This window comes from Notechis scutatus, chromosome 3 (assembly GCF_049901735.1).
Source record: "Notechis scutatus isolate UNSWTSFEM ecotype Mainland chromosome 3, rNotScu1.2, whole genome shotgun sequence".
NCBI lineage: Eukaryota > Metazoa > Chordata > Lepidosauria > Squamata > Elapidae > Notechis > Notechis scutatus.
In genome coordinates this window covers 125963670-125986389 of record NC_142011.1, presented here as the reverse complement: position 1 = coordinate 125986389, position 22720 = coordinate 125963670, and the positions used below count along the sequence as shown (strand labels likewise).

Sequence of the window (22720 nt, the reverse complement as noted above, 5' to 3'; positions counted from 1 at the left end):
CAGTCCCGGCCACGATGGTTCAGCCATGTGAGTCGCGCCAAGGAAGAATCCATCATCAAATCTGTGATGAAGGTGATTGTCGGAGGAGCGAGACCGCGTGGTAGACCTAAGCAACGCTGGATGGACACGATCAAGGCCGATCTAGAGATCGCGAGGCAGACCCGACATACGTGGCAGACAGAGAGGCGTGGAAGCAGTACTCAAGGACATTAGCGGACCTCGCCAGAGCGCGAGACAAACACTGAAGAAAAAGAAGAAGAAGATTCTATTTTTAACAATGTACATTGGTGGAGATTACATGAGGAATTCAGTGGGGTTTTTCTTCTTCTTTTAATCCCTCTATGCCATGCCTAACCTTAGTATTGGTTTGTGTGTTTGGGCAAATTATGTTTTTCAGGCAGTTTTAAACAAGTGCATTCATTCGCTAGGTATCACAATATGATCTTTTAATTAATATTTTTTTGTATTTGTTAAATTTACTTAAAATGTTTTTACGCTGCTCTCAGTTAACAATCTGAATGTGACTGGATGATGTTGTTCACAGTGGTATAGGTAAGATGTGGAAATGGATGGATTTTCTTAGATTATCTAACTTGAATTCTCCAGGTGTGATTGGCACAGGGCATTATTGTAGCCAAAGAGGCTTTTTGGAAGAAGTGAGAGCAACAGTTGCTAAGCTAGTCCCATTGACCCGGCGGTTGTGGCAAATGACCAAGATCAAAATGCTGCCAACTCCAGCCAAATTCCATTATGTGTTCAACCTCCGGGACCTTTCCAGGATCTGGCAAGGAATGCTTAATACTATTTCAGAAGTAATCAATGATTCCAATGTAAGTAATGCATATGTCATTTTCATATATTAAATTTGCATTTATTTTTATATTAGATGCATTTTTATTTTAGGTTATAAACATTATACTGTAAGAGCTGCAGGAACAGAATTATAGATAGCCCTGTAAGTAATAATGCTATTATACTTTAATTCCAAACACAAAGTCTAAATGTATTAGTGCAGATACATACACCATCACATCACTAGAATTCATAGTTCTATGTCACATCAAGATAGAACAGGCCCTTAATTAATCAACATTATAAAGAATCTTCAGCAGTCATACCTGAATGAATAGTAGTACAATTAGTCTTTGACCTATGACCCAACTATGTTCAAAGATACAACAGTGCTGAACAAATAGTATTTATGAACGATCCTTGGAGTTCTGACCTTCACAACACTCTTGCAGTCTTGTGATTGCGATCTGGGAGATTGGCAATCGATTCACACATATGACCAATTGCAGCACCTTACAGTCACACGATCACCATTTTCATCCTTTGGTGCTGGCTTCTCTAGAAAAGGGAAGCCTACAAAGGAAATTGCATTGGGATAAGCCTCTCTCACCCATCCATCTTCCCCTGGTCTCTCTGCACTTGTGCTGCACTGTCAGTCACCTTGCACTAGTGGTGGTATGCTACCGGTTCAGCTTGGTTCAGCCGAATGATCAGCTGAGAGGAGGAAAACAAGCCTGATCAGCTGAGAGGATAAAAGACTGAAAAGCGCATGGGAGGATAAAAGACCGAAAAGCGCATGGAAATGCTCCTAGCTTTTCATTTCTTCATCCTCTCAGCTGATTGGCTTGTTAGGGGTGCACACATTAGGGGTACACATGTGTGTGTGCATGTATGCATGATCACCCACCGAACCGGTAGCGACTGAGGTAGGATCCCACTACTGCCTTGCAACCCCATCTACTCTTCTCAGTGCACACCACATCCTTATCCACCCTGCCCAACTTACGTTGTGTGTCTTGTGGATCCTTAGGCATCCTTCAGACTTCACCCCCTCACTCCCTCACCTAGAAGAAGCCACTTACCTGTCTCTGGCCTGAGACTGCAACTTCTTGCTGGTTTCCCCACTGACTTTGCCTGCCTAACAACCATGGGATTTGGTTAATGGTGGTAATTGGGACTACATCACTCAGTAATGGAAATTCTGGACCCAATTGCTGTCATAATTTGAGGACTGCCTATAGGTTGTTTCAAAGACAGACCATTAAAAATTAGCTTCACTGGCACTTCTTTAAATCAGACCAATTAATAATTCACCTGGACAGAGGCAATCAGAAATCTGATTTTTTTAGAATTCTAGTGACTTGGTTCAATTAGAGATTAGTTTGCTTACAAATATAAGAACTTAGTTCCTGATCATAGCCTGTGGAATAGATTCCTTTGCCTCTGAAGATGCCAGCCATACTTGATGAAAAGTCAGGATACCAGAAAATTAGACTATTAGTCAGAATCTCATCGCTATTTGACCAAGCTTAGATATTTATGGAATTGAAACCAGATGGATATGAAAAAGCAGTTGACAGAAAGGTTAAATACTATTCTCCAGGAAGGATATGGGGCAAACTAGTATCATTGTCTGATCTAATATGATATTTACTTAGTCCTTTTATTAATGTATGGCCTTTTTAGTTCATAGACTAAATTACATTTTTAAAAAGATACAATCTCTTTATTTCATAACATTTTGGGCCAACATTTGGGGAAAAAAATGTTATTTCCGGCTTCCAAATTGTTGTTGCTGCTGTTTGACTTCTACCTTAGTGTGAGTTTTTCTAACAATGCCTTGCTGAAGTAGTGATTGTTAACTGAGGACTACCTGTAAAAAGCTTTTATACATAGAAAGTATGCCATGCATTATTTAGGGAAGTTATTTCCTTATTTCAGACTGGAGAAGCACGGAGCAAATGCAATTGTACTGCATTTAGTGGCACAGAGGAGCTTGAGTTTAGATATTCACACAGGTGTTTTTGGTAGTTCACCACAGAAGGAAAGAGCAACAAAACTAAATTGAAATGTAAGGGAGCATAGTGTCAACTTTTTTTTTTTTGCAAAAAGCAATCTGTAAGTGATTTTTTGAAAGGAAAGAAAGGCAAATGTGTTGAATTTTTATACCACTAAGATCATCTTCCCTCTTCTCATCTGTTTGCATCGAGTCTGGAATTAACCCCAGTTAATGAATTCATACAGTACATTGAATTGTAAACTAATGAAGTGAGCTGGGTTTGCACAATTCACCAAGCTACAAGACTAAGCTTAACATGCTGCACAAAGACACTTGCTAGATCATTAGTGTCCTGTGGGTATCATAACTAACTTAATTCTGAATTGCCCTTGCTTAACCTCAAAGCAGGTAGTTAAGATATATCACATAAACATATTTTTTTTAGGGGAAAACAAGTGGAAATCAATTAAAAAGAAATTATGGAGTCTCTTGTCTTCTTTTCCTTCCCCAGTTCTTAGCTGAAAAACTATACACATATACAAACAAATGGTTAGATGCAAGATTTGTGCCTATATATTAAAACATTTTTAAATGTGGAGAATAATTACTATCCTAATTAATGTAGCTGAGGTTGTTTCCCATGTTTAATAATGAATATAGGCAGCACTGTTACAAAACAGTTTGTAACAAAATAATCACATGCAGCATCCTTTTCAAAATAAATATGTATGAGACGTATCTATTTTGAATGTTGCAGATTCCAACATGGTGAAGCTACATACAGTTATTTTTCTCTTCTCTCTCTGAACAGGTGCTCATTAAGCTATGGAAGCATGAATGTAAGCGTGTTATCGCTGATCGTTTTACAACTCCCGAGGACGTGGAGTGGTTTGATCTGGCACTGGCAAAGCTAATTGAAGGAGAACTTGGTAGCGATAAGGCAGCACTAGTGGCATTCAATAAGGAAGCTTTCTTTGTTGATTTCTTAAGAGATGCACCTGAAGCAACAGGTAAACTTAATCTAGAAGTGAAAAAAATATGTGCCTGATATTAGTACCATACAAGGAAGTAATAGATTTGGGCTTGGAAATGCAGAACAGTTATACTTTCAAAACCTCATAGCTAATTACAAAGTTTAATTGAAGTGGTGGAGGAGAAAGAATTGTTTGCAGGAGAGGTTGCAGCTTTGGGAGGAAGTCTATCCTTTCTTCCATGCTGGAAACTGAATATTTTGTAATCAGCATGCCCAGGTTAATGTCTATAAAATCTGTTTAAAACTGTGTTTGCTAATGTGTATAAAATCTGTTTTAATATGCGCGGCATAAAAATGGTCACCGCTGAACCCACAAAACAGGGACAAGCTAAGGAATTATCCAAACCTGGTTTACATAAGACTGGATAAACCAATACTTTCCCAATAGAAGAGGTCCCAATTAGTTCCCATGAATTATATACAATTTGTCAGAAATCCTCCAGATTTATTTACTGATGTGGTATGCACCATTCCATAAAGATCTGCTTAGTTATACCCATTTCCTCAGTAGCTTTAAAGTGTGAATATTAGAAGAAGCATTTGCCCAGAGACATTATGGATGATTGTTATGCATAGCAGTTGAGATTTGAGATGATTAGAAGGGACAGAAGTAAGAACAGGTTGATTTGCACTAGTTGCTGACAGTATGAGCTTCAAACTAAGTCTGTCTTTAGTCTATTTTATATTCCAGTTGCAGAAGGTAAGATATTACCACCACTTAATCCAGAATGTATAGTTCCAAGGATACTAACTTTGAAAAGACTTCCAGTAAATTCAGACTTGTGATCAGTGTACGGTTGGATTTTAGTCCCTGTACATGATGTTTTAAAATGGCTGTCATTATATGTAAAGGAAATACCTTCTAGGAGAACATGTATGGATTCTCGCTGATATGAGTCATGAGAAAGAACTGATACAGTATTTTCCACACCATTTGATAAATCCGTATCTTCTAGAAATAAGTAGGAAAGGTATAAACAATCCATTGTAAGAAATAAGTTATATATTTTCTTTAAATGGAAACACATTTTATTTCATACTAGGTCTGAAGGAAAAGTCTCTCCAAGGTAAGTTAGAGGCATCTGATCTTGTCAGATTTGCCTCATTTCTACTAAGAGTTTGAGTTCTGCACTTAGGAGTTCATCTTTAATTTCATAGATATCGATGTACCAAGCACGGCTAGTTACAGACAAGTTAATCATTTTTATTTCTATTTTGCTTTAATACATAGTCTAATGGGGAATAATTTCTTAGATATATAGCGTGCTTCTCAATAGTTGAACCAGCAATCTGATAAAGGTGAAACTAAGCATTGGGATGTTGTTGAGCAAATATAAATATTCCAGCTTTATAAACAATATATGAAAATATAATCTCAACATAGGATAAAATAGTTGGTAAAGCAGTTGTCATAATGCATTAAAAAAAATCTTAAAAGACTTGAAATTGGCATTTTAAAAAACCTTTCCTTTGTCAGAAAAAAGCACTACATAATTTTATTGAAGGTGCTTTAATGTTTGATTCAGCTTTTGAGATGAATTTACTTTGAGCAATTAACTGTAGTACTAGCATTTTGTTTTGCATGGCTCAAAAACTATTTTAGCGCAAAGCATTTTTTATTTAAATTAATTTTGGTTTACGTAGTATGCAAGTATGGCATTGTGAAAAATGGCTGAGCGTCACATTAGGGATGTCCTTCTCTGAATTTGCAAATATGCTTCGTAATATTTTCTCTTACACTAGTATTCATATTGCTAAGCATTACTCCTATGTTCAGGAGCTTCTTCCACAAATCAAGGTGTATTGGCATTTTCTCATAAAGAGGGGAAATTAATTGGCCAAGTCTTCACTTTAGGAGGGAGTTATAAGAACATGATCGGAATGCATGGAAATAATTGTTGTATGTAAAGTCTTGCTTTCTATGTTTGCTTTTTTTTAATGGCTCACTTTTATAGACATAGTGGTTACAATATACAACTCAGCATGTGTGGCTTCCAGTTTCTCCAAAGGTGCTGCAGGAATTTCTCCATTCCTAGCAAGTCATCTATACCAGGGACCCCCAACCCAGGGGTGGGTTTCTACCAGTTCACACCTATTCGCCAGAACCAGTTGTTAACATTCTAAGCAGTTCGGAGAACCGGTTGTTAGAAGAAATTATTGGCCTAATCCTGTAAGGAAGGCAGGAAGGAAACATTCTGGTGTTGCTTCTAGAAACTGCCTCTCCATTAACCCTTATTACATTCTTGGCAGGACTAGACTTCCTGTCTCTGGAACTTCTCTGGAGTTTTTTCCCCCTCCCTTGTTGGTACTTTGCTTGTGTGGAGTGACCATTCAAAGTTACAATGGCACTGAAAAAAGTGACTTATGACCATTTTTCACACTTACGACTGTTGCAGCATCCCCACAGTCATGAAAGGCCAGGTGAGGAGATGCGTGCCTCGATGTGAGTGATATTGATTTGGCCAATAACATGACCACCAAGCCACGCCCACCAACTAAGCCACACCCACAGAACCGGTTGTTAAAAAATTTGAATCCCATCCCTGCCCCAACCCCCCAGGCCACAGCCCACAACTGGGCCTTGGCCTATTTGGAACTGGCGTGTGCATGCAGCTCCACTTATGTGAACAGTGGGCATGTGCGTGCAGCTCCATTTGTGCAAGCAGCAGGTGTGTGTCTGAAGCTACACACACAAGTGCTTGCTCGTCGATCACACGTATCCATCCCCTCTCCCTTCTCTCCTCTCCCTACCAGTTCGCAAATCCAGAAATGTTGAGGATTGTTAATTTACACATCTTGTAGTTCTTGCTTTTCCTACTGCAGTAGGTGCAGTATAGTCTCTTATCATTTCTTCTCAGTAATTTCCAAACTCTAAGATGAGAAGTAATATCATGCCATGAAAAAAATTGTATTACATAAGAGTTGAGATTAATTGGGACTCTGGAACATATATTTTGGCATATGATATTAAATTATATTTTCTTCCAGAGAAAGCAGCCAACTGGGACAAATTGGAGAGAATGCAAGGAAGAAATAGTTTGGTTAATTTGCTTGTGCACTGCTATGTATAATTGGATGGGGAGAAATATGTGTATACCTTCAGTGATTGGATGTAGGGGAATTTCTTTCAGGAAGCATTATAAACTTACGTAACTAATTAATACAAGTCTTCAAAATTCTTCAGAGTTGAAATAAACAAAGTTCCATTCCAATTTCAAAACAGTCATTCTTCCAAAATGACTGAATAAAGTCCAGACTTTTTTTTTTTTTTTAAAAAAAAAAACTCATTTCAAGGCTGGACCAAACTAGGAGGTTCTGGGCTCAAAACATTTTAAATGTGAAAAATTTGGCATGCTTGTATTAATTAAGAGCCACATTTCCTTCTTAAACCACACAAACACAAGTTTTCAGTGTATTAATTTAAATCCCCGAAAAAGGGGGAAAATATTGCCACATCCACTTGGGTCAGGCAAAGTACATAGGAGCTAATCAGCTGCATGACTGCACCAACAGCCAAAATGACAGCTTTTAAAATTTCTATTTCTTCTCACTAATTAGGTAGGCCATTAAGCTGGAAGTCTGCTAAATACTACTCTTATGCACTGCTTCTCATTGTTGTCACCTATTGCATTTGTAGTCATCAATATTCACGCATTTTAATGCCCTTTGTTTTTCAGGAGCAAGTAGACTCTAACATTAGAAGACACACAGGAATGATACACAAATTCATACTAATTGGAAGTGTTATTTTCTTATAGGAGAAGAACCAGAGGAAGCAGAGGTTGACATGCCTAAAATATATGAACCCATTGAATCTTTTGGCACCCTGAAGGACCGTTTGAACATGTTTTTGCAAATATATAATGAGAGTATCCGTGGGGCAGGAATGGATTTGGTGTTTTTTACCGATGCTATGATTCACTTAATTAAGGTATCAGTGGACATGGCAATTGCTTTAGTTAGGTGTTGGTGATTTCAGATGCCTGAATTGAACTTTGGATAATCCATTCGTTTCATCTGCACAAATTCTAACAATATTCAGATGTGATTAGTGAAACTTTCTTGAATGAAGTCTTACCCATGTATACTCTAAAAAGTTCCAGAGAATACTGCTTTCATGATCAGAGTATTAACACTAGGGAACTAAATGACAAATCTGTCAAAGTGTAAGAAACTGAATTGATGTAAAAATGAACATCTCTATTTTTTTACAATAAAAGGAAACAAAAGGCATTTATCCCCATTCCTCCAATAAAAATCTCTCTTGCAAAATTATTGTACGTTCATTTGAAGTTAAAAAATTATCCATCCTGCATCCAGTCACCTGCAGGAGAAAGGCCGATGCTGGATATTGTCCTAGACTTTGTAGAAATGCTAAATATGAGAGCTTATAGGTTGCTCTTATTAAGGCTGGTATCCCAAGACTACCACTTTTTAAAAAAAAGGCAGATGTAGAGAGTAACAATATTGTGGGTATAACTATGTAAAAGTGACATCAGTGAGAAGTAGACTCATTCATTTTTTACCAAATACTAACTGTACTAAGGATGGGGATGAAGGTTGACCAGGACCAGCCCTACTATCAAGCATATGATGGCTATCTTGGTGGCAGATTATAGGGGGCAAGAACAATCATGATTGTCTCTAATTCACCTGTCATTCCTGTAAGGTTCTACTTCAGTCAGCAGTCTTGCTCTAGTCTCTATGAGGCACAGCTTTTATTTTTATTTTAAAGATAGTCAGATTGAGGTAGTTAGAAGAGAGATTTTTAGCTAAGCAGAAATAAATCATTGTTTCAGCAATGAATAGATTGTGATATTGCTTTAGTAATGTTTTAGCTTACCTCTGCCACTACATTTAATCAGACGTCTTCTGTGGACAGTACAGTATGCTTAATGTCTAGGGCCTCTTAAGATGACTGTGACAATTTGAAGAGATTGGTGCCTGAGTCCTCAGAGTTTGAGTATACTAGTGCAACCTCCATAGAACAGAAGACACTGGTCTTATGCCCTTTTCTGAGAAAGAAAACTCTATGCAAATAAGGACTCAAAATATACTTCCAAACCCAAATGATCTTCCTTGTCAGTAAAATTGTTTGTATTAAAATAGTAATCAGTACCTGCATTGTTGCACTGATTCATTATATAAGTAATGACAGTTTTTTGGTGTTAGCAGCCTGAACAGTTATCACAGGTGGGCTTTGAGGAAAGATTCCCATTAGCAATTAATCAGTCCAGCTTATACACTATTCCAGCTTTTGATCATGTTATTTTAAGCTAGACTCTCTACGTTGGATGTGATAGAAGATGCTGGCCATCTCAGTACGGATTCAAATGCTAATTCATAGACTTCAATGAAAAAGAGAAGCACTACTTTATCCTTGATACTAGAAAGCAAATTGTCTATGGCCAAACCTGGAGCTTATATTTTTGGAAAGAGTTTATGGAATGATCAATGCAAAGCCTGAGATCATCATTGTGCTACCAGAATTATGGGTGTGGTGCAATGCAGGAACTTATTAACTATCTGCTTAACATTGTGTTATTCTAAACATACAACCAACAAAATGGTGCTGTACTTTGTAGATCTCTCGTGTGATCCGCACTCCCCGAGGAAATGCCCTACTTGTTGGAGTTGGAGGGTCTGGAAAGCAAATCTTGACAAAACTGGCATCATTCATTGCAGGCTATGATATGTTCCAGATCACATTAACAAGGTAATCTGTTGAATAAAACACAGTATCAGCATGGATGCTTAATTTGTAAAAAAAAAAATATCAAATAATTAACATGTAAAATATATTACTGTACTAGTTCTAATGTTAAGAAATATAGGTTTACATAATCATTAACCTGTTTTTTGAACTATTTTGCCTTCCTGATTTGGTTGAATGAAAACTCTCTCAAATTCTAGAAATGGTTATAGGATGAATATTAGTCAATACTACAGGAAAATAATAAAGAAAAGGCAATGGAAATTTTAACTCTTATCTAGAACACATTCAAAGTGTGTGTTTTTAAAAATGAAGCAACAAAAAACTAATTTTCTCTACAATCCTGGAAAAAGAAAGAATACATAGACATTTGTATAGGACTACCTATCTGACAATTTAGTAATGCAAAACATAGTTCTAAATTTAAGAGAACACACACGTAAACAAACACATACTCTGTGTGTGTGTGTGTGTGTGTGTGTGTGTGTGTATTTCCAGTAATTAAAAAAAAAAAACAGAAAATGAAAAAGTGAAGATAAAATACTGGGCAAATTAAAATGCATGGATATAACCATGTAGATATACTACATATTTTTAAAAGCAACAACCCCTAAAACAGGCACTGAGCAGAAAGGCCAAAATAAATTGTTCTCGTTTTAGGGCATCTTCTTTCAATCAAAATTATTTGTAGTCTAGGAAGTTTGTGACAATTTCATTTTTCATTTTTCTAGATCCTACAATGCATCTAATTTGATGGAAGACTTGAAACATCTGTATAAGACTGCTGGACAGCAAGGAAAAGGAATCAGTTTCATTTTTACAGATAATGAAATAAAAGATGAAGCTTTCCTGGAGTATATGAACAATGTTCTATCATCAGGAGAAGTAGGATTTTCATCTTTCTTCTTGGCATTGATATAGCCCTGGGTTTTCAGAAACCGAGAGCTTGGCTGATAAAGTTGTAGTGACAGACTGATTCTGTAGTTCTATGCTTGAGTTCACTGCTAATGAAAAAACTTACCCACTGAATACTGATTTTTGAGTAAATATAGAGCAGATCAAGCTCTTGATCTTTAGTTAGTTTATTACTAAGGTACAATAAATCAGTAAAGACAGACTTGGAGAAAATCTTCAGTAGAATCACACAGATTGAGAATATTTTATTTCTAGGGCAAAGCAAAAACACAGATTGCCAGTTGTCACTTTCCAAATATTACTGACAATCATCTCCCAGAAGCCTTAGCTACCAAAGCAGATTAGGAGTTGTAATTCAGTAACATCTGGCCACAGGTTTTAAGAATAAAAGGGAAGAGAAAGGAAAATTAAATGTGAATATTTTATTGGCATATCCTACTTTCCCCCATAAACTAGCATTCAAAGGAGCTAACAATAAAATAGCAATGAATGGATTATAATTAAAATGCTTTAATTATCAATTATAAAGTCATAAAACACTTTAACAATGAGCTCTTAACTTCAGCATTTCAAATGAATAGAATCAACTTTTGGTATTATATGAATGAATTGTTCATATAATTATTCATATAAAGGTAGCTAAATGCCTTTTAAAAAAAAGCTGTCTATATGTGGGGGACAATAAAAATGTTCTTCCTGTATAGGTTTCCAACTTGTTTGCTCGTGATGAAATGGATGAAATCATTGGCGATCTCATTCCAGTTATGAAGAGGGAGCATCCACGACGTCCTCCCACCAATGAGAATGTATATGATTACTTCATGACTAGAGTTCGCCAGAACCTGCATGTGGTTCTTTGTTTTTCACCAGTGGGTGAAAAATTCCGAAACAGAGCTTTGAAGTTCCCTGCACTCATTTCTGGTTGCACTATAGACTGGTTTAGCCGCTGGCCGAAAGATGCCCTAGTTGCAGGTGAGTTTTGAGATGTTTGACTATTGGAAAAGATTATAACTTTGTCAGTAGTTTTAACATGATGAAAATATCTTCTGTAGTACATCGCTTACTGTGAAGTCAGTTTTTAAAAACTGAGTAGAATAGAGAAGGTGTTGAAGCAAAACTATATCAGAATCTATTTTGAGGATTGCTCTGATGCATATTCATTGGTTATATCTTCCTCTCCCATTCCAGAGAAAAAAAAACTTAATACATTTAAATTTTGAAGATAATATTCTATTTTTACATTCTGGCAAGACTTTGAAAAGTTTTGGATAAATTAGAGTAGCCTTAGAATAAGGCTATACAAGGAAATTACTGTGTTGATGACATTTCAGTGATGATAATAGAGACTTTTCTGTATTCACATATGAAGTATTAATGATTGAGAAAGCATACTGCAGTGGAATGTCTTTCTTTGAAACAGATAATTTGATGTGCGAAATGCAAATGACAAAATTAAATGAGGCCCACTTACTTATTCCTAAAGCAAGGGGATTCTTAATTCCATCAAGACAAGAATACTAGCTTTGCTCCCAATAATTACAGAAGGAGGATTACCCATCAGTAAAAAGAAATAAGCTCATTTCACTTCTGAGATGATAAGCAGAGATCCTGTGATGTACAAATGAGAAAGAGCAGGAATAATAATGTCAAACCTCCTGCATCAAAAAGAAAAGAAAAATATATCAAGACTGCAATTACTTTGGCAATTAAAACCATTCAGCTCCCTTTGCATTTGCCTTGAAAGTCATATAGTTAGCAATGGTTTAATGTTATTGCATATATCAATATATTAGAGTGTGTGGGGTCATGGGTCTAATTTTGAGATCATCCAGAGTATCTGCAGTAAGAGGCATGTCAAACAATCAAGATGCTCATGCAGTTGAAGCCTGCTTCTTTTGATGTACAGTGTACACACAAAATACGTAAAAAATGGGCAAGCTTCAATCATGAGGTTGTAAGTACCATGTTGACTCCCTGCCCACTGGAATTCCTCTGAATATCACCTAGTTCCGTGATGGCGAACCTATGGCATGCGTGCCACAGGTGGCACACAGAACCATTTGTAGGGGCACGCGAGCCCCAGACAAACTTACCTCACTGCACCTGTGCACGGCTCCCAGCTGATTTCTGGCCCATTTGAGGCCTTTTTTTTGGCCTCCCAGAGGCTCGAGGGAAGCCTCTGCAGCCTTTGGAGGCCCCAAAACATGCCTGTTTCATCATTTCCTGTATTTCCGGAAATACTGGAAGTGACAAAACGGATCTGTTTTTCGGCCTCCAAAAGCTGCAGAGGCTTCCCTCAAACCTCTGGGAGGCCAAAAATCAGCTGGGAAACATGCATGCACAGCGCAGGTAATGGGGTGGTGGTGGTGGTAGAACTGCGTGTGCATGTGCAGGGAGCATGGGTCACATGCTTTGTCTTCTGGGTGCTGGCATGTGAATGCGCTAGCGCGAGCGCGCACACAGTTTTCAGCACAGGAGCCCAAAACAGGTTAGCTACCACTGACCTAGTTCTCTGTCAAGTGTGCATGTCAGAGGAGCTCAGAAAGTTGATTTTGCTTCTTTCAAGGAAGAAGAAAAGTCCATGACAATGAATGAGATGGAGGGGTGGGGAAGAATAATAAGAAATAAGTCAGAAGTCATCCTAAATTTCTTCTGCCAGAGAATGAAGTACTGTTTATACTAATAGGCATTAAATCTCATTTTAGTATCAGAACATTTCTTGTCATCATATGAAATTGATTGCACTGAAGATATCAAAAAACAGATGGTGCAGTGCATGGGCTCCTTCCAAGATGGAGTTGCTGAAAAATGTGTTGACTATTTTCAAAGATATCGTCGATCTACCCATGTGACTCCCAAGTCTTATTTGTCCTTTATTCAAGGATATAAAGCTATATACAAAGAAAAACATGCTGAGGTGCAGACCTTAGCTCACAGGTGTGTTGTTTTGATACTCTTATAGTCAATTATTGTCTTGCCAAATAACTAAACTCAATAACTAGTCTCAGTACTGCTAACGGAGTGATATATGTTTAAGAGATCTGAATTGGTTGCTTTAGAAGGTTTGTGAAGAGCTTGGTGGCACAGTGATTAGAATGCAGCATTGCAGGATAACTCTACCCACAGCCAGGAGTTTGATCCAGAAAAGCTCAAGGTCGACTCAGCCTTCCATCCTCCAGAAGTCGGTAAAATGAGGACCCAGATTGTTGGGGGCAATACGCTGACTCTGTAAATCACTAAAGAGGGCTGTAAAGCTCTATGAAGTGGTATATAAGTCTAAGTGCTATTGCTATTGTGAAATTATGCTTTATAAAATTAAACCAAAGGCCATAAATAGTTCTGGGATCACATTTTATTGCAGTGAAAGGGAATATTCAAATATTGTTTCTAGTCTACTGAAGTTCTATGCTTTGGGATATATTTTTTTCAAAGTTGGTTTTATATATTTCAGAATGAATACTGGATTGGAGAAACTGAAAGAGGCTTCTGAATCTGTGGCAGCATTGAGTAAAGAGCTGGAAGCCAAAGAGAAAGAACTTAAGATTGCCAATGAAAAAGCTGATATGGTAAAGTCCTGTGTGTTTATTTCAACTCTTTTACTAATGGGGAAAACCTGGAAGAAAATTAGTGAATGGACATCTCCTAATTGTGCCCTTCTACACATGTTAACTTTCTGAATTTCAGTTATGATACGTTGAAGATTCTTGGTATTGTTGGTCATAAAAAGGCCACATCATATACATACCCTTAGGCCTCCTCCATCTGTAGTCCTTCTGCCTCTGGATGCCAGAATACTTGGCTATTTTGAAACAAGAATCAGAAAAAAGTTGCATTATAAGTCCTAAAACACGCATATAACACAGATAAAAAAATTAAGAACCCACAAAAAAAATCCTAGTCTTGCCTACATGGGGCTCAGACAGCCTAAAATGGTAAGCGTAAATATTGTGTAAAAAAACATTAGGTTGCCACTAGTGGGATCTCACACTGCTTGTTTACTAAACCCAAAGCACTTTGCTAACTCTTGAGTATAATGTGAACTCTTGGCAAAGAATTATTTTCTGCAGCCTTAGTTACTTGTTTCTCCATTTATTTTCTTTCATTCTTTTTTCTTTTAATGTCCTCCATAGGTGTTAAAAGAAGTCACAGTGAAAGCTCAGGCTTCTGAAAAGGTGAAAGCCGAAGTTCAGAAAGTGAAGGACAAAGCGGAGGCTATTGTAGACAGCATTTCAGCAGACAAGGCTATTGCTGAGGAAAAATTAGAGGCTGCTAAACCTGCTTTAGAAGAAGCCGAAGCTGCTTTACAGGTTAATGAAGAATGAAAGGCGAATCCACAGTCTGTCTTGCACAGATATGCTGTCCTGTCAGAAATATACCTCAGATTGGAAAGTCTAATGTGTGGGCTCTCTCCTTTCCCTTTCCCATCATGGGTGAAATTATGTCATTCCCTCCCCCACTCCCTTGATTTCTACAATAGCTGCACAGGTTTCCTCCCCTCCCCCGTACTTGGAGTTTAGTCTCTATGTGTAAAACATACTGTATATACTCGAGTATAAGCCTAGTTTTTCAGCCCATTTTTTGTGCTGAAAAAATCCCCCTCGGCTTATACTCGAGTCAGATTCCCTCTGAAAAAAAATGGTGTGGAGTCGCGGCCTCCGGCGGCAGCGACTCCCAACAGCCCAGCCGGGAAGGGAAAGGCAAAAAGCGCTTTGCCTTTCCCTTCCCGAGGCGGCGGGACTGGGGCCGCTCTGGCGGCAGCGACTCCCAACAGCCTCAGCCGGGAAGGGAAAGGCAAAAGCGCTTTGCCTTTCCTTCCCGAGGCGGCGGGACTGGGGCCGCGCCGGCGGTAGTGACTCCTGACTCAGGGGGCCTCCGAGGGAGGGGAAGAGAGTGACTCCTGCCTCCCGCTGTCATCATCATCTTCTTCTTTTGGGTTAGTGAATCAATTAAACCTTTCATGATAGTGAGATCGTTTCCCAAATTAATTATTTTTATTTTTGAAATTTACCAGTAGCTGCTGCATTTCCCACCCTCGGCTTATACTCGAGTCAATAAGTTTTCCCAGTTTTTTGTGTAAAATTAGGTGCCTCGGCTTATATTCGGGTCGACTTATACTCGAGTATATATGGTACTTTTCACACAGAGAATGGACCTCAAGTATGAAAACAATTTACAAAAAGAAGATAACACATAGCATTGGTGATAGATCCTGCAATCTCCAACTTAACAGGAAAGGTATCTATTATTTGTGAAAACATGTCAAAGAAGTAGAAAAAAATACCTCCTGTCATAGCATCCTACAGTTACTAAAATCTACACAGAGTACCAATGAACTGAGTTTATTGGAAGGAATTAATCACATCCTTCTGAGTCCAAATGCTGCATCACCTCCTTCTTTCAAGAAGTCAACCAATATTAAAGATTGTCAGGATTTTCATATATTAGGCAGTCCCCTGTAGGGACTGTAATTAATTAATGTAATGTAATTAATGTTATTAAATATAAACTTCCAAGGAGTCATTGTCAATACTTAGGTAAAATGACTGATTTGCATTCACACTTTATAACTCATAGATCAGCCACTTGGCAGAAAGCATTAGATGAATTGACTGCAGGCTACAACAATTCAAATAACCACTGCTTGTGTAATTTAACAGAAATAGAACTACCATCTGATACAGAAACATGGAGAAATGATGTGATATATATATTATGATCACAGTCTGGAGAATAGCGTCTAACATTATTTACCTATACCAAATAGGTTTTGTTCTCCAGCAACCATATTAACTACAATAATCATTTCACTTCAGAGCAGCTGAAGGCAGAAGTTGAAACTATTATTATAATTCTATTTTATTAATCTGTATCAGCTAATCTCATAAGCAGACTTACAAATGTTTCTCTCTCTGTGTGTGCACATGCCCATGTTCATATTAGCTATTGTAAAATAATTTTAAATAAGGCAAAAACTTCCTTGTTACATGGACATGTTGATATAATGTTATTGGCAGCAACGTAGAACATGATTTGTCACTGTTTAGCCTACAAGCTGTGGTTTCCTGTTAGCCTCCCATCCAAATATTACTATATCTGATCCTGTCTAATTCCTTGAAATACACCAAGGCTGATTAGGCGCCATTACCTGGTATGATAGGATATGTCTTAAATGATTTTATGCAAAGTATGGATCAATACATACCAAGATTTGCTGCTCATCATGGTCCTGGCTTAACAACAACTGTGAATTGTTAATTACCTTAATTTCTAAATATATAGTAGTTTGGTATAATCAGCTGATGTTGAACCCACCATGAAATGCCTTTAAATAAAAAGCCTGCTGATTTTGTTCAGGCACTTAAAAATATTATGATAATTCCTAATTCTGTCCATCCTTTCAATAATGTAGACAATCAAGCCGTCAGACATTGCCACTGTCCGTACGCTGGGTCGGCCACCTCACCTTATCATGCGTATCATGGACTGTGTGTTGCTGCTATTCCAGAAGAAAGTAAATGTTACTAAGTTAGACCTGGAGAAAAACTGCATTATGCCATCATGGCAGGAGTCCTTGAAACTGATGACAGCAGGAAACTTCTTACAGAATTTGCAGGTATACCAAAAAGCACTGATAACCAACAATTTTTTGATAAGGCCGGACAAGATATGAATGTGTAATAAATATAGCTTTAGTCTGGATTTGGTATATTTATTATTGAGAGACTTCATTGCTGCTTTCTGCAGCTTGTCCAGAACAATCTGATGACCAATTAATATGAAAAGTACACAGAGAGAGAAATTTCAAAGATTGTTCTTATTTCTGTCTTTCGTCCTTCTGGGTAAATGTTCGTAGAGATTTTGCTGCCCAATAATTCTTGTAGAAAAATCCAGCACTTATTAAAGATGGCAGTAGTATAAACAGGCAATAGTTTAAAATCCAGGCACAGTAAGGACCAGAAAAGTACAAATTAAATAGACAAGCTTTCATGAGCACAAATAGTAGCATGGCAAAATTAATAACTTTTTGAATGCAAATTCTGTAGAAAATATGGTTTAGAAAATTAAACAGCTGTATTTTTAATTTTATTTTGGGTAAGTGAAAAAATATCTCTTTCTATTTTTCTAGCAATTTCCAAAAGACACAATTAATGAAGAAGCAGTGGAGCTCTTGAGTCCTTATTTTGAAATGGCAGATTACAATATTGAGACAGCTAAGAGAGTTTGTGGAAATGTGGCTGGTCTTTGCTCATGGACCAAAGCAATGGCTTCTTTCTTTGCTATAAATAAGGAAGTTCTACCTTTAAAGGTAAATTCAATATAGTTGGCAAGGCAGAATAAAACTATATCAACACAATTTACAATTTTAAACTGGGATCATATGCTGGACTAAGCTATAATGAGATTTGTTTGGTTTTGATTTAGTGTGAAATGCGTCCCTTTGGCCAAATGCAGTCCATCAGCATGTTTGGTCCTACTTTTGGGGACAATGGAAGCTTTTAATAGGTGAAAGGGTTGCTTTAGTCTTATGTTCAAATAATTCTCTTTCACCTCTGCCTTCTCTCTCCCCACTTTAAACAAACAAACAAAAACTACAGGTACATTCTCAACTGGAAAGTCTAGACTTCCAAGCTTCAACTGATATGGCAATCCTGCCATATTTATGTGGTAGAGAGGGATTTAATTATAAAAAAGACTATAAATTTGGCCTGCAGGGAGAGAAGCATATTTATCAATCCTGTTTGTGTTGTTATCTCTCTCTTCCTCTCCCTCTCCCTCCTTCTCTCCCTCCCTCCCTCTCAAATAGAACAAATTTCTAAATTTAAACAGATATACCATTCTCTTAAAATCCTACTAATCAACACTCTCAAATAACAATATTCGTAAACTATTCTTCTCTTAACTTTAACAGATATTGATTTGTCAAATATACATAGTTTTATGTTTAAAAAGCTACAATATTTCTCTGGTCCAATCCAATCTAATCTTCAAATCCCAAAGTTAAATGATAAAATTTATCCTTATCATTTAAGAAATCAAGCAGTGGTTTCCAAGTTGCAAGAAATTTAGCCATTTCAGCTAGTTCTGTTAGTTTTAAAATCCATTCTTCCATTGTGGGTATATTTTCCTCTTTCCTCTTTTTGGGCGTATAACAGCCATGATGCCAATGTCTTTGTTTGCATTAGTATGGCATATGACAATGATAAATATTTTGTTGTAGCAATACTAATTCAACAATTCTGTCTGTATCAATAATTTACTTCATCATAAGCTTTTGTTCATGTTTCTTTGGTTGCTGTTATTGAAGAAATACACAGTGTGCATCAAAGTTCCCTTGTTTAAATATGGTGGGTTGATATTTTAAGGCAAATCTGGCCATCCAGGAGAATCGTCTGACTACTGCCATGTTAGATCTTCAGAAAGCCCAAGCTGAACTGGATGCCAAGCAAGCTGAACTGGATATTGTGCAGGCTCAATATGAAAAGGCCACATTGGAGAAACAGGTAACTTCCTGTAGGGTACAGGCAATACTTTTGTATAGCCATTCCCTTTGGCTGGTTTGTCAAAAGGTAAAGAAAATATTACCACAAAGAGTTCATGTTGAGTCATTCAAAAGTGCAAGAAAAAAATGGTTTTCCGGTCATTTGGAAAGATAGTTCAGCTATCTAGCTTTCAAAATATTCTAATAATTTATGTATTTGTTTAAATAAAGCCACCCAATTCCCAGCAATGAATTGGGGTGACATACAAAAATTAAAACCACCATAACCGTATATAACCTATGATACCCTGATGTCAGCTCTTCAAGATAGACCAAACTCAGAAACCAAAATGAGGCATGTTAATACTACTTCTATTATCATGTTAGAGTAACAACATTTTGCAAGTATGAGTGTGCTTTCTTCTTCCCTCCTTTTATTATAAGAAGTAGAGAGGGACTTATTTGAGATGTTTTCTCAGGTTGCAATTCTGGCTCAAAATCAGATTTCTTTTATCTGACTTTTGTTTTAGCTGTGGCTATTCTTCTGGTTCTTTGAGGTTATTCTTCCTTACCATTTACTTAGTACAAAGTCACATAACCATCTAACTTGCCCAAAGGCCTGGGGGAAAGGCCAGGTTTTTAGAGCCTTACAAAAGCCTCAAAGGACTAATATGATTGGGGCCATCTGGATCTTAGTCAAATATCTATCTTAATGTGAGGTCTGGATTCATGATAGACCTATTTTATATGTCTTTTGTCAGACTTCTGATAAGGGTAAAATTTATGTCCCAATTGTTTATAATAAATAAGTCCAGGTGCACTGACAGTTATTAGAAACAATAGGATATTTATATTTGCTGGAAGTACAATAGATAGGATTTGTACTTCTCTTTTCAAGCATTATTATCTATAGTTTTTGGCTAAAGTTACCATTTGTGTATATTAATTTTTGTTTTGAACAGACATTGCTTGAAGATGCAGAACGCTGCAGGCATAAAATGCAGACTGCTTCCAGTCTTATTAGTGGTTTGGCTGGTGAAAAAGAGAGATGGACTGAACAAAGTAAAGAGTTTGCAGCCCAAACAAAAAGGCTTGTGGGTAAGCTGAAGGGATTGTCCTTTCTATAAAACTATAAACTGCATTGAGTATTTTTCAGCAAGTATAGACTGCAAGCATGTAAATTGTGTTGCTCTTTATTTTCACTCTTTTGTGTTAAAAGCAGCAGGGAATCCTCTGTTATTTTGATAAATAATGACATTGTGTTGATAGGAACTTTTGTATGCTAAAATTATGTCTTGAAGGGTGAGATTTACTCCGTGTTGTGAAATAACATGTCACTATCAATTTGCCAACATTATGGTTATACAAGCAAGAAATAGACTAACAAAGTTAGCTTTCTAAATCTAAATCGGACATTGGTTTTCTTTAAAGAGTTTTTGTTAGCAAGTACTGGGTAGTTTGAGTGATGACTTACAATGCTCACACTTACCCCAAAAAGCTTTTATTTGTATAGGTTATATTTATTGATGTTTACCATGTTAAAAATTGAAATTAATGCATTCACTGCTGCTGCTTGTCACAATTTTTTGATATAATTTTAATGTGGTATTATTTTTCAACATAGGCTTGTGAATAATTTCGATTTTGCAGAACCCTGAGAAGGGGGGGGGGGTCATTGATCAATGATTGCTGATCAGTGATAAGAATCACTGATGTACCAGAGGTGCTTTTTCAAAAGGCAATTGGACTTTGTTTTTCCTTGAAGACATTTTGCTTCTCATCCAAGAAGCTTCAGTCTGAACTGAAGAAGCTTCTTGGATGAGAAATGAAGCATTTTCAAGGAAAGACAAAGAAAGTCCAGTTGCCTTTTGAAAAAAGCATCTTTGGGACAACCATGACCTGGATGATTGAGAATCTTGGACTTCAGTAAGGCATTTGATAAAGTAGATCATAACCTACTACTTGATAAAATAGAAAAATGTGGATTAGACAGCATCACCAGCAGATGGATTTGTAACTGGCTGACCAACCACACTCAACATGTAGTCCTCAATGGAACTGCATCTACATGGAGTCCCCCCCCCCTTTATAATGCATACATCTAATGGGATTGTTGGTTGCATGCATTGCATGTGGCTATAACAAAATCAGCTAGAAGAAATTGGCCCTACTTTGTCCTGGTGCAAGAAATCTCTGTGTGATTTAGCACATTAAGCTGAAAGTTGCTCACAGAGAGAAAACATGGCATAAATCTAGTCAGAATATCTACATTATATACACTGCTCTTCTGCTTTCTCTTCTATACAGTCATCAAATATTTAAAGAACAAGAGGTTCCCCAGCAGCCTATTTCATAGTGAAACATGACCAAGACTTTTAAAGCTTAGCCTGAATGTTTGCTTTTATATTCACTGCAAATGGATTCAACCACTGTCTAATGTGGTTTTTCTTTATATCAATTTAGGGGATGTACTTCTGGCCACAGCCTTTCTGTCCTATTCTGGTCCTTTCAATCAAGAGTTCCGTAATCATTTGTTAACCAGCTGGCAAAAAGAAATGAAAACTCGGAAAATCCCATTTGGAAACAATCTCAATCTCACAGAGATGCTGATTGATGCGCCAACTGTCAGTGAATGGAACCTTCAAGGGCTGCCAAATGATGATCTATCAATTCAGAATGGCATCATTGTCACAAAGGCAGCTCGTTACCCTCTCCTGATTGATCCACAAACTCAGGGCAAGATTTGGATTAAGAACAAAGAAACCCGGAATGAGCTGCAGGTGAATTAAATTCTAGTGCATTATACTCACAATTGGAAGTAAACATATTCAGAACAGCAGCAAAACAGTGGAGAGAGTACTTGGAACTATTTCAGAATAATATACTGTAATGAAGAACTTTACTTGCCAAAATTAACTTTGGTTCATTTGGAAACCAGCAATATTGATTTTTAGGCTGGGTTTTTGCATAGGAATTGCTGTTGTTTCTAACTTTTTAAAAAGCTCCATATTTTAAAACTTAATTGGATTACATTCTTGCTTTGAAATTCTTAAGAGTGAAATTGGGGAATATAAATTTCCTAAACACATCATAAACAAATAATGCTCTAATATAGCTGTGATTGGATCCTGGAGATTAAAACTCATCTTTAACCCTGGTTAGCTAATAAATAAAACTTTCAGTTTAGCAGCTACTTCTTTTCAACTGAAATCCAATGTCATTCCCCTACCCTCCAGCTGGTGATCCATTTTCACAATTTATGAACATTATGATTCTTTTTTTCAGATCACTTCTCTGAATCACAAGTATTTTAGAAACCACTTGGAGGATAGTCTCTCTCTTGGAAGGCCATTGTTGATCGAAGATGTTGGTGAGGAGTTGGATCCGGCTTTGGATCGTGTATTGGAAAAAAACTTCATCAAAACAGGTTCCACATACAAAGTGAGAAAAATAACACATTCCAACTTCAAAAAAACCAACTAGTTTATACATAATTATAGTTTCTACTTTTAAGAACAATTCTTTTCCTTGACTTTGGTGTCACCATGAAATCTTTAAGAGAATAGATTACAGCAGCAGTCTTTAATTTTTGCTCTATCTTGATAAATGATCTGTTACATTTATTTTGGGTGACCCACTATATTTTTTATGATTGCTATATAGTACAATGCTTGAAAAAAATCCTTTCATGAAAAGTTTTTATTCTGGAACTTCAGTGGGATATTTCTCTTCCTTCTCTTTAGTGGGATACAAAAGGATAGTAGAACGACTATGCCAATTTAAAATGTG

General features: G+C 37.1%; 1 protein-coding gene across 1 annotated transcript in view; it reads left to right on the top strand.

Moving 5' to 3' along the window:
- Positions 1-22720, top strand: part of DNAH5 (dynein axonemal heavy chain 5) — a 163649-nt gene that overhangs the window by 102036 nt on the left and 38893 nt on the right. Inside the window, exons 50-65 of the mRNA XM_087961159.1 lie at positions 607-830; positions 3603-3801; positions 4868-4891; positions 7583-7755; positions 9410-9540; positions 10269-10422; positions 11157-11424; positions 13158-13389; positions 13904-14018; positions 14583-14759; positions 16862-17065; positions 17579-17758; positions 18816-18953; positions 19894-20029; positions 21395-21711; positions 22217-22372. Of these exons, the coding sequence (XP_087817285.1) occupies positions 607-830; positions 3603-3801; positions 4868-4891; positions 7583-7755; positions 9410-9540; positions 10269-10422; positions 11157-11424; positions 13158-13389; positions 13904-14018; positions 14583-14759; positions 16862-17065; positions 17579-17758; positions 18816-18953; positions 19894-20029; positions 21395-21711; positions 22217-22372 (2828 nt within the window). The remainder of the gene's footprint in view (positions 1-606; positions 831-3602; positions 3802-4867; positions 4892-7582; positions 7756-9409; positions 9541-10268; positions 10423-11156; positions 11425-13157; positions 13390-13903; positions 14019-14582; positions 14760-16861; positions 17066-17578; positions 17759-18815; positions 18954-19893; positions 20030-21394; positions 21712-22216; positions 22373-22720) is intronic.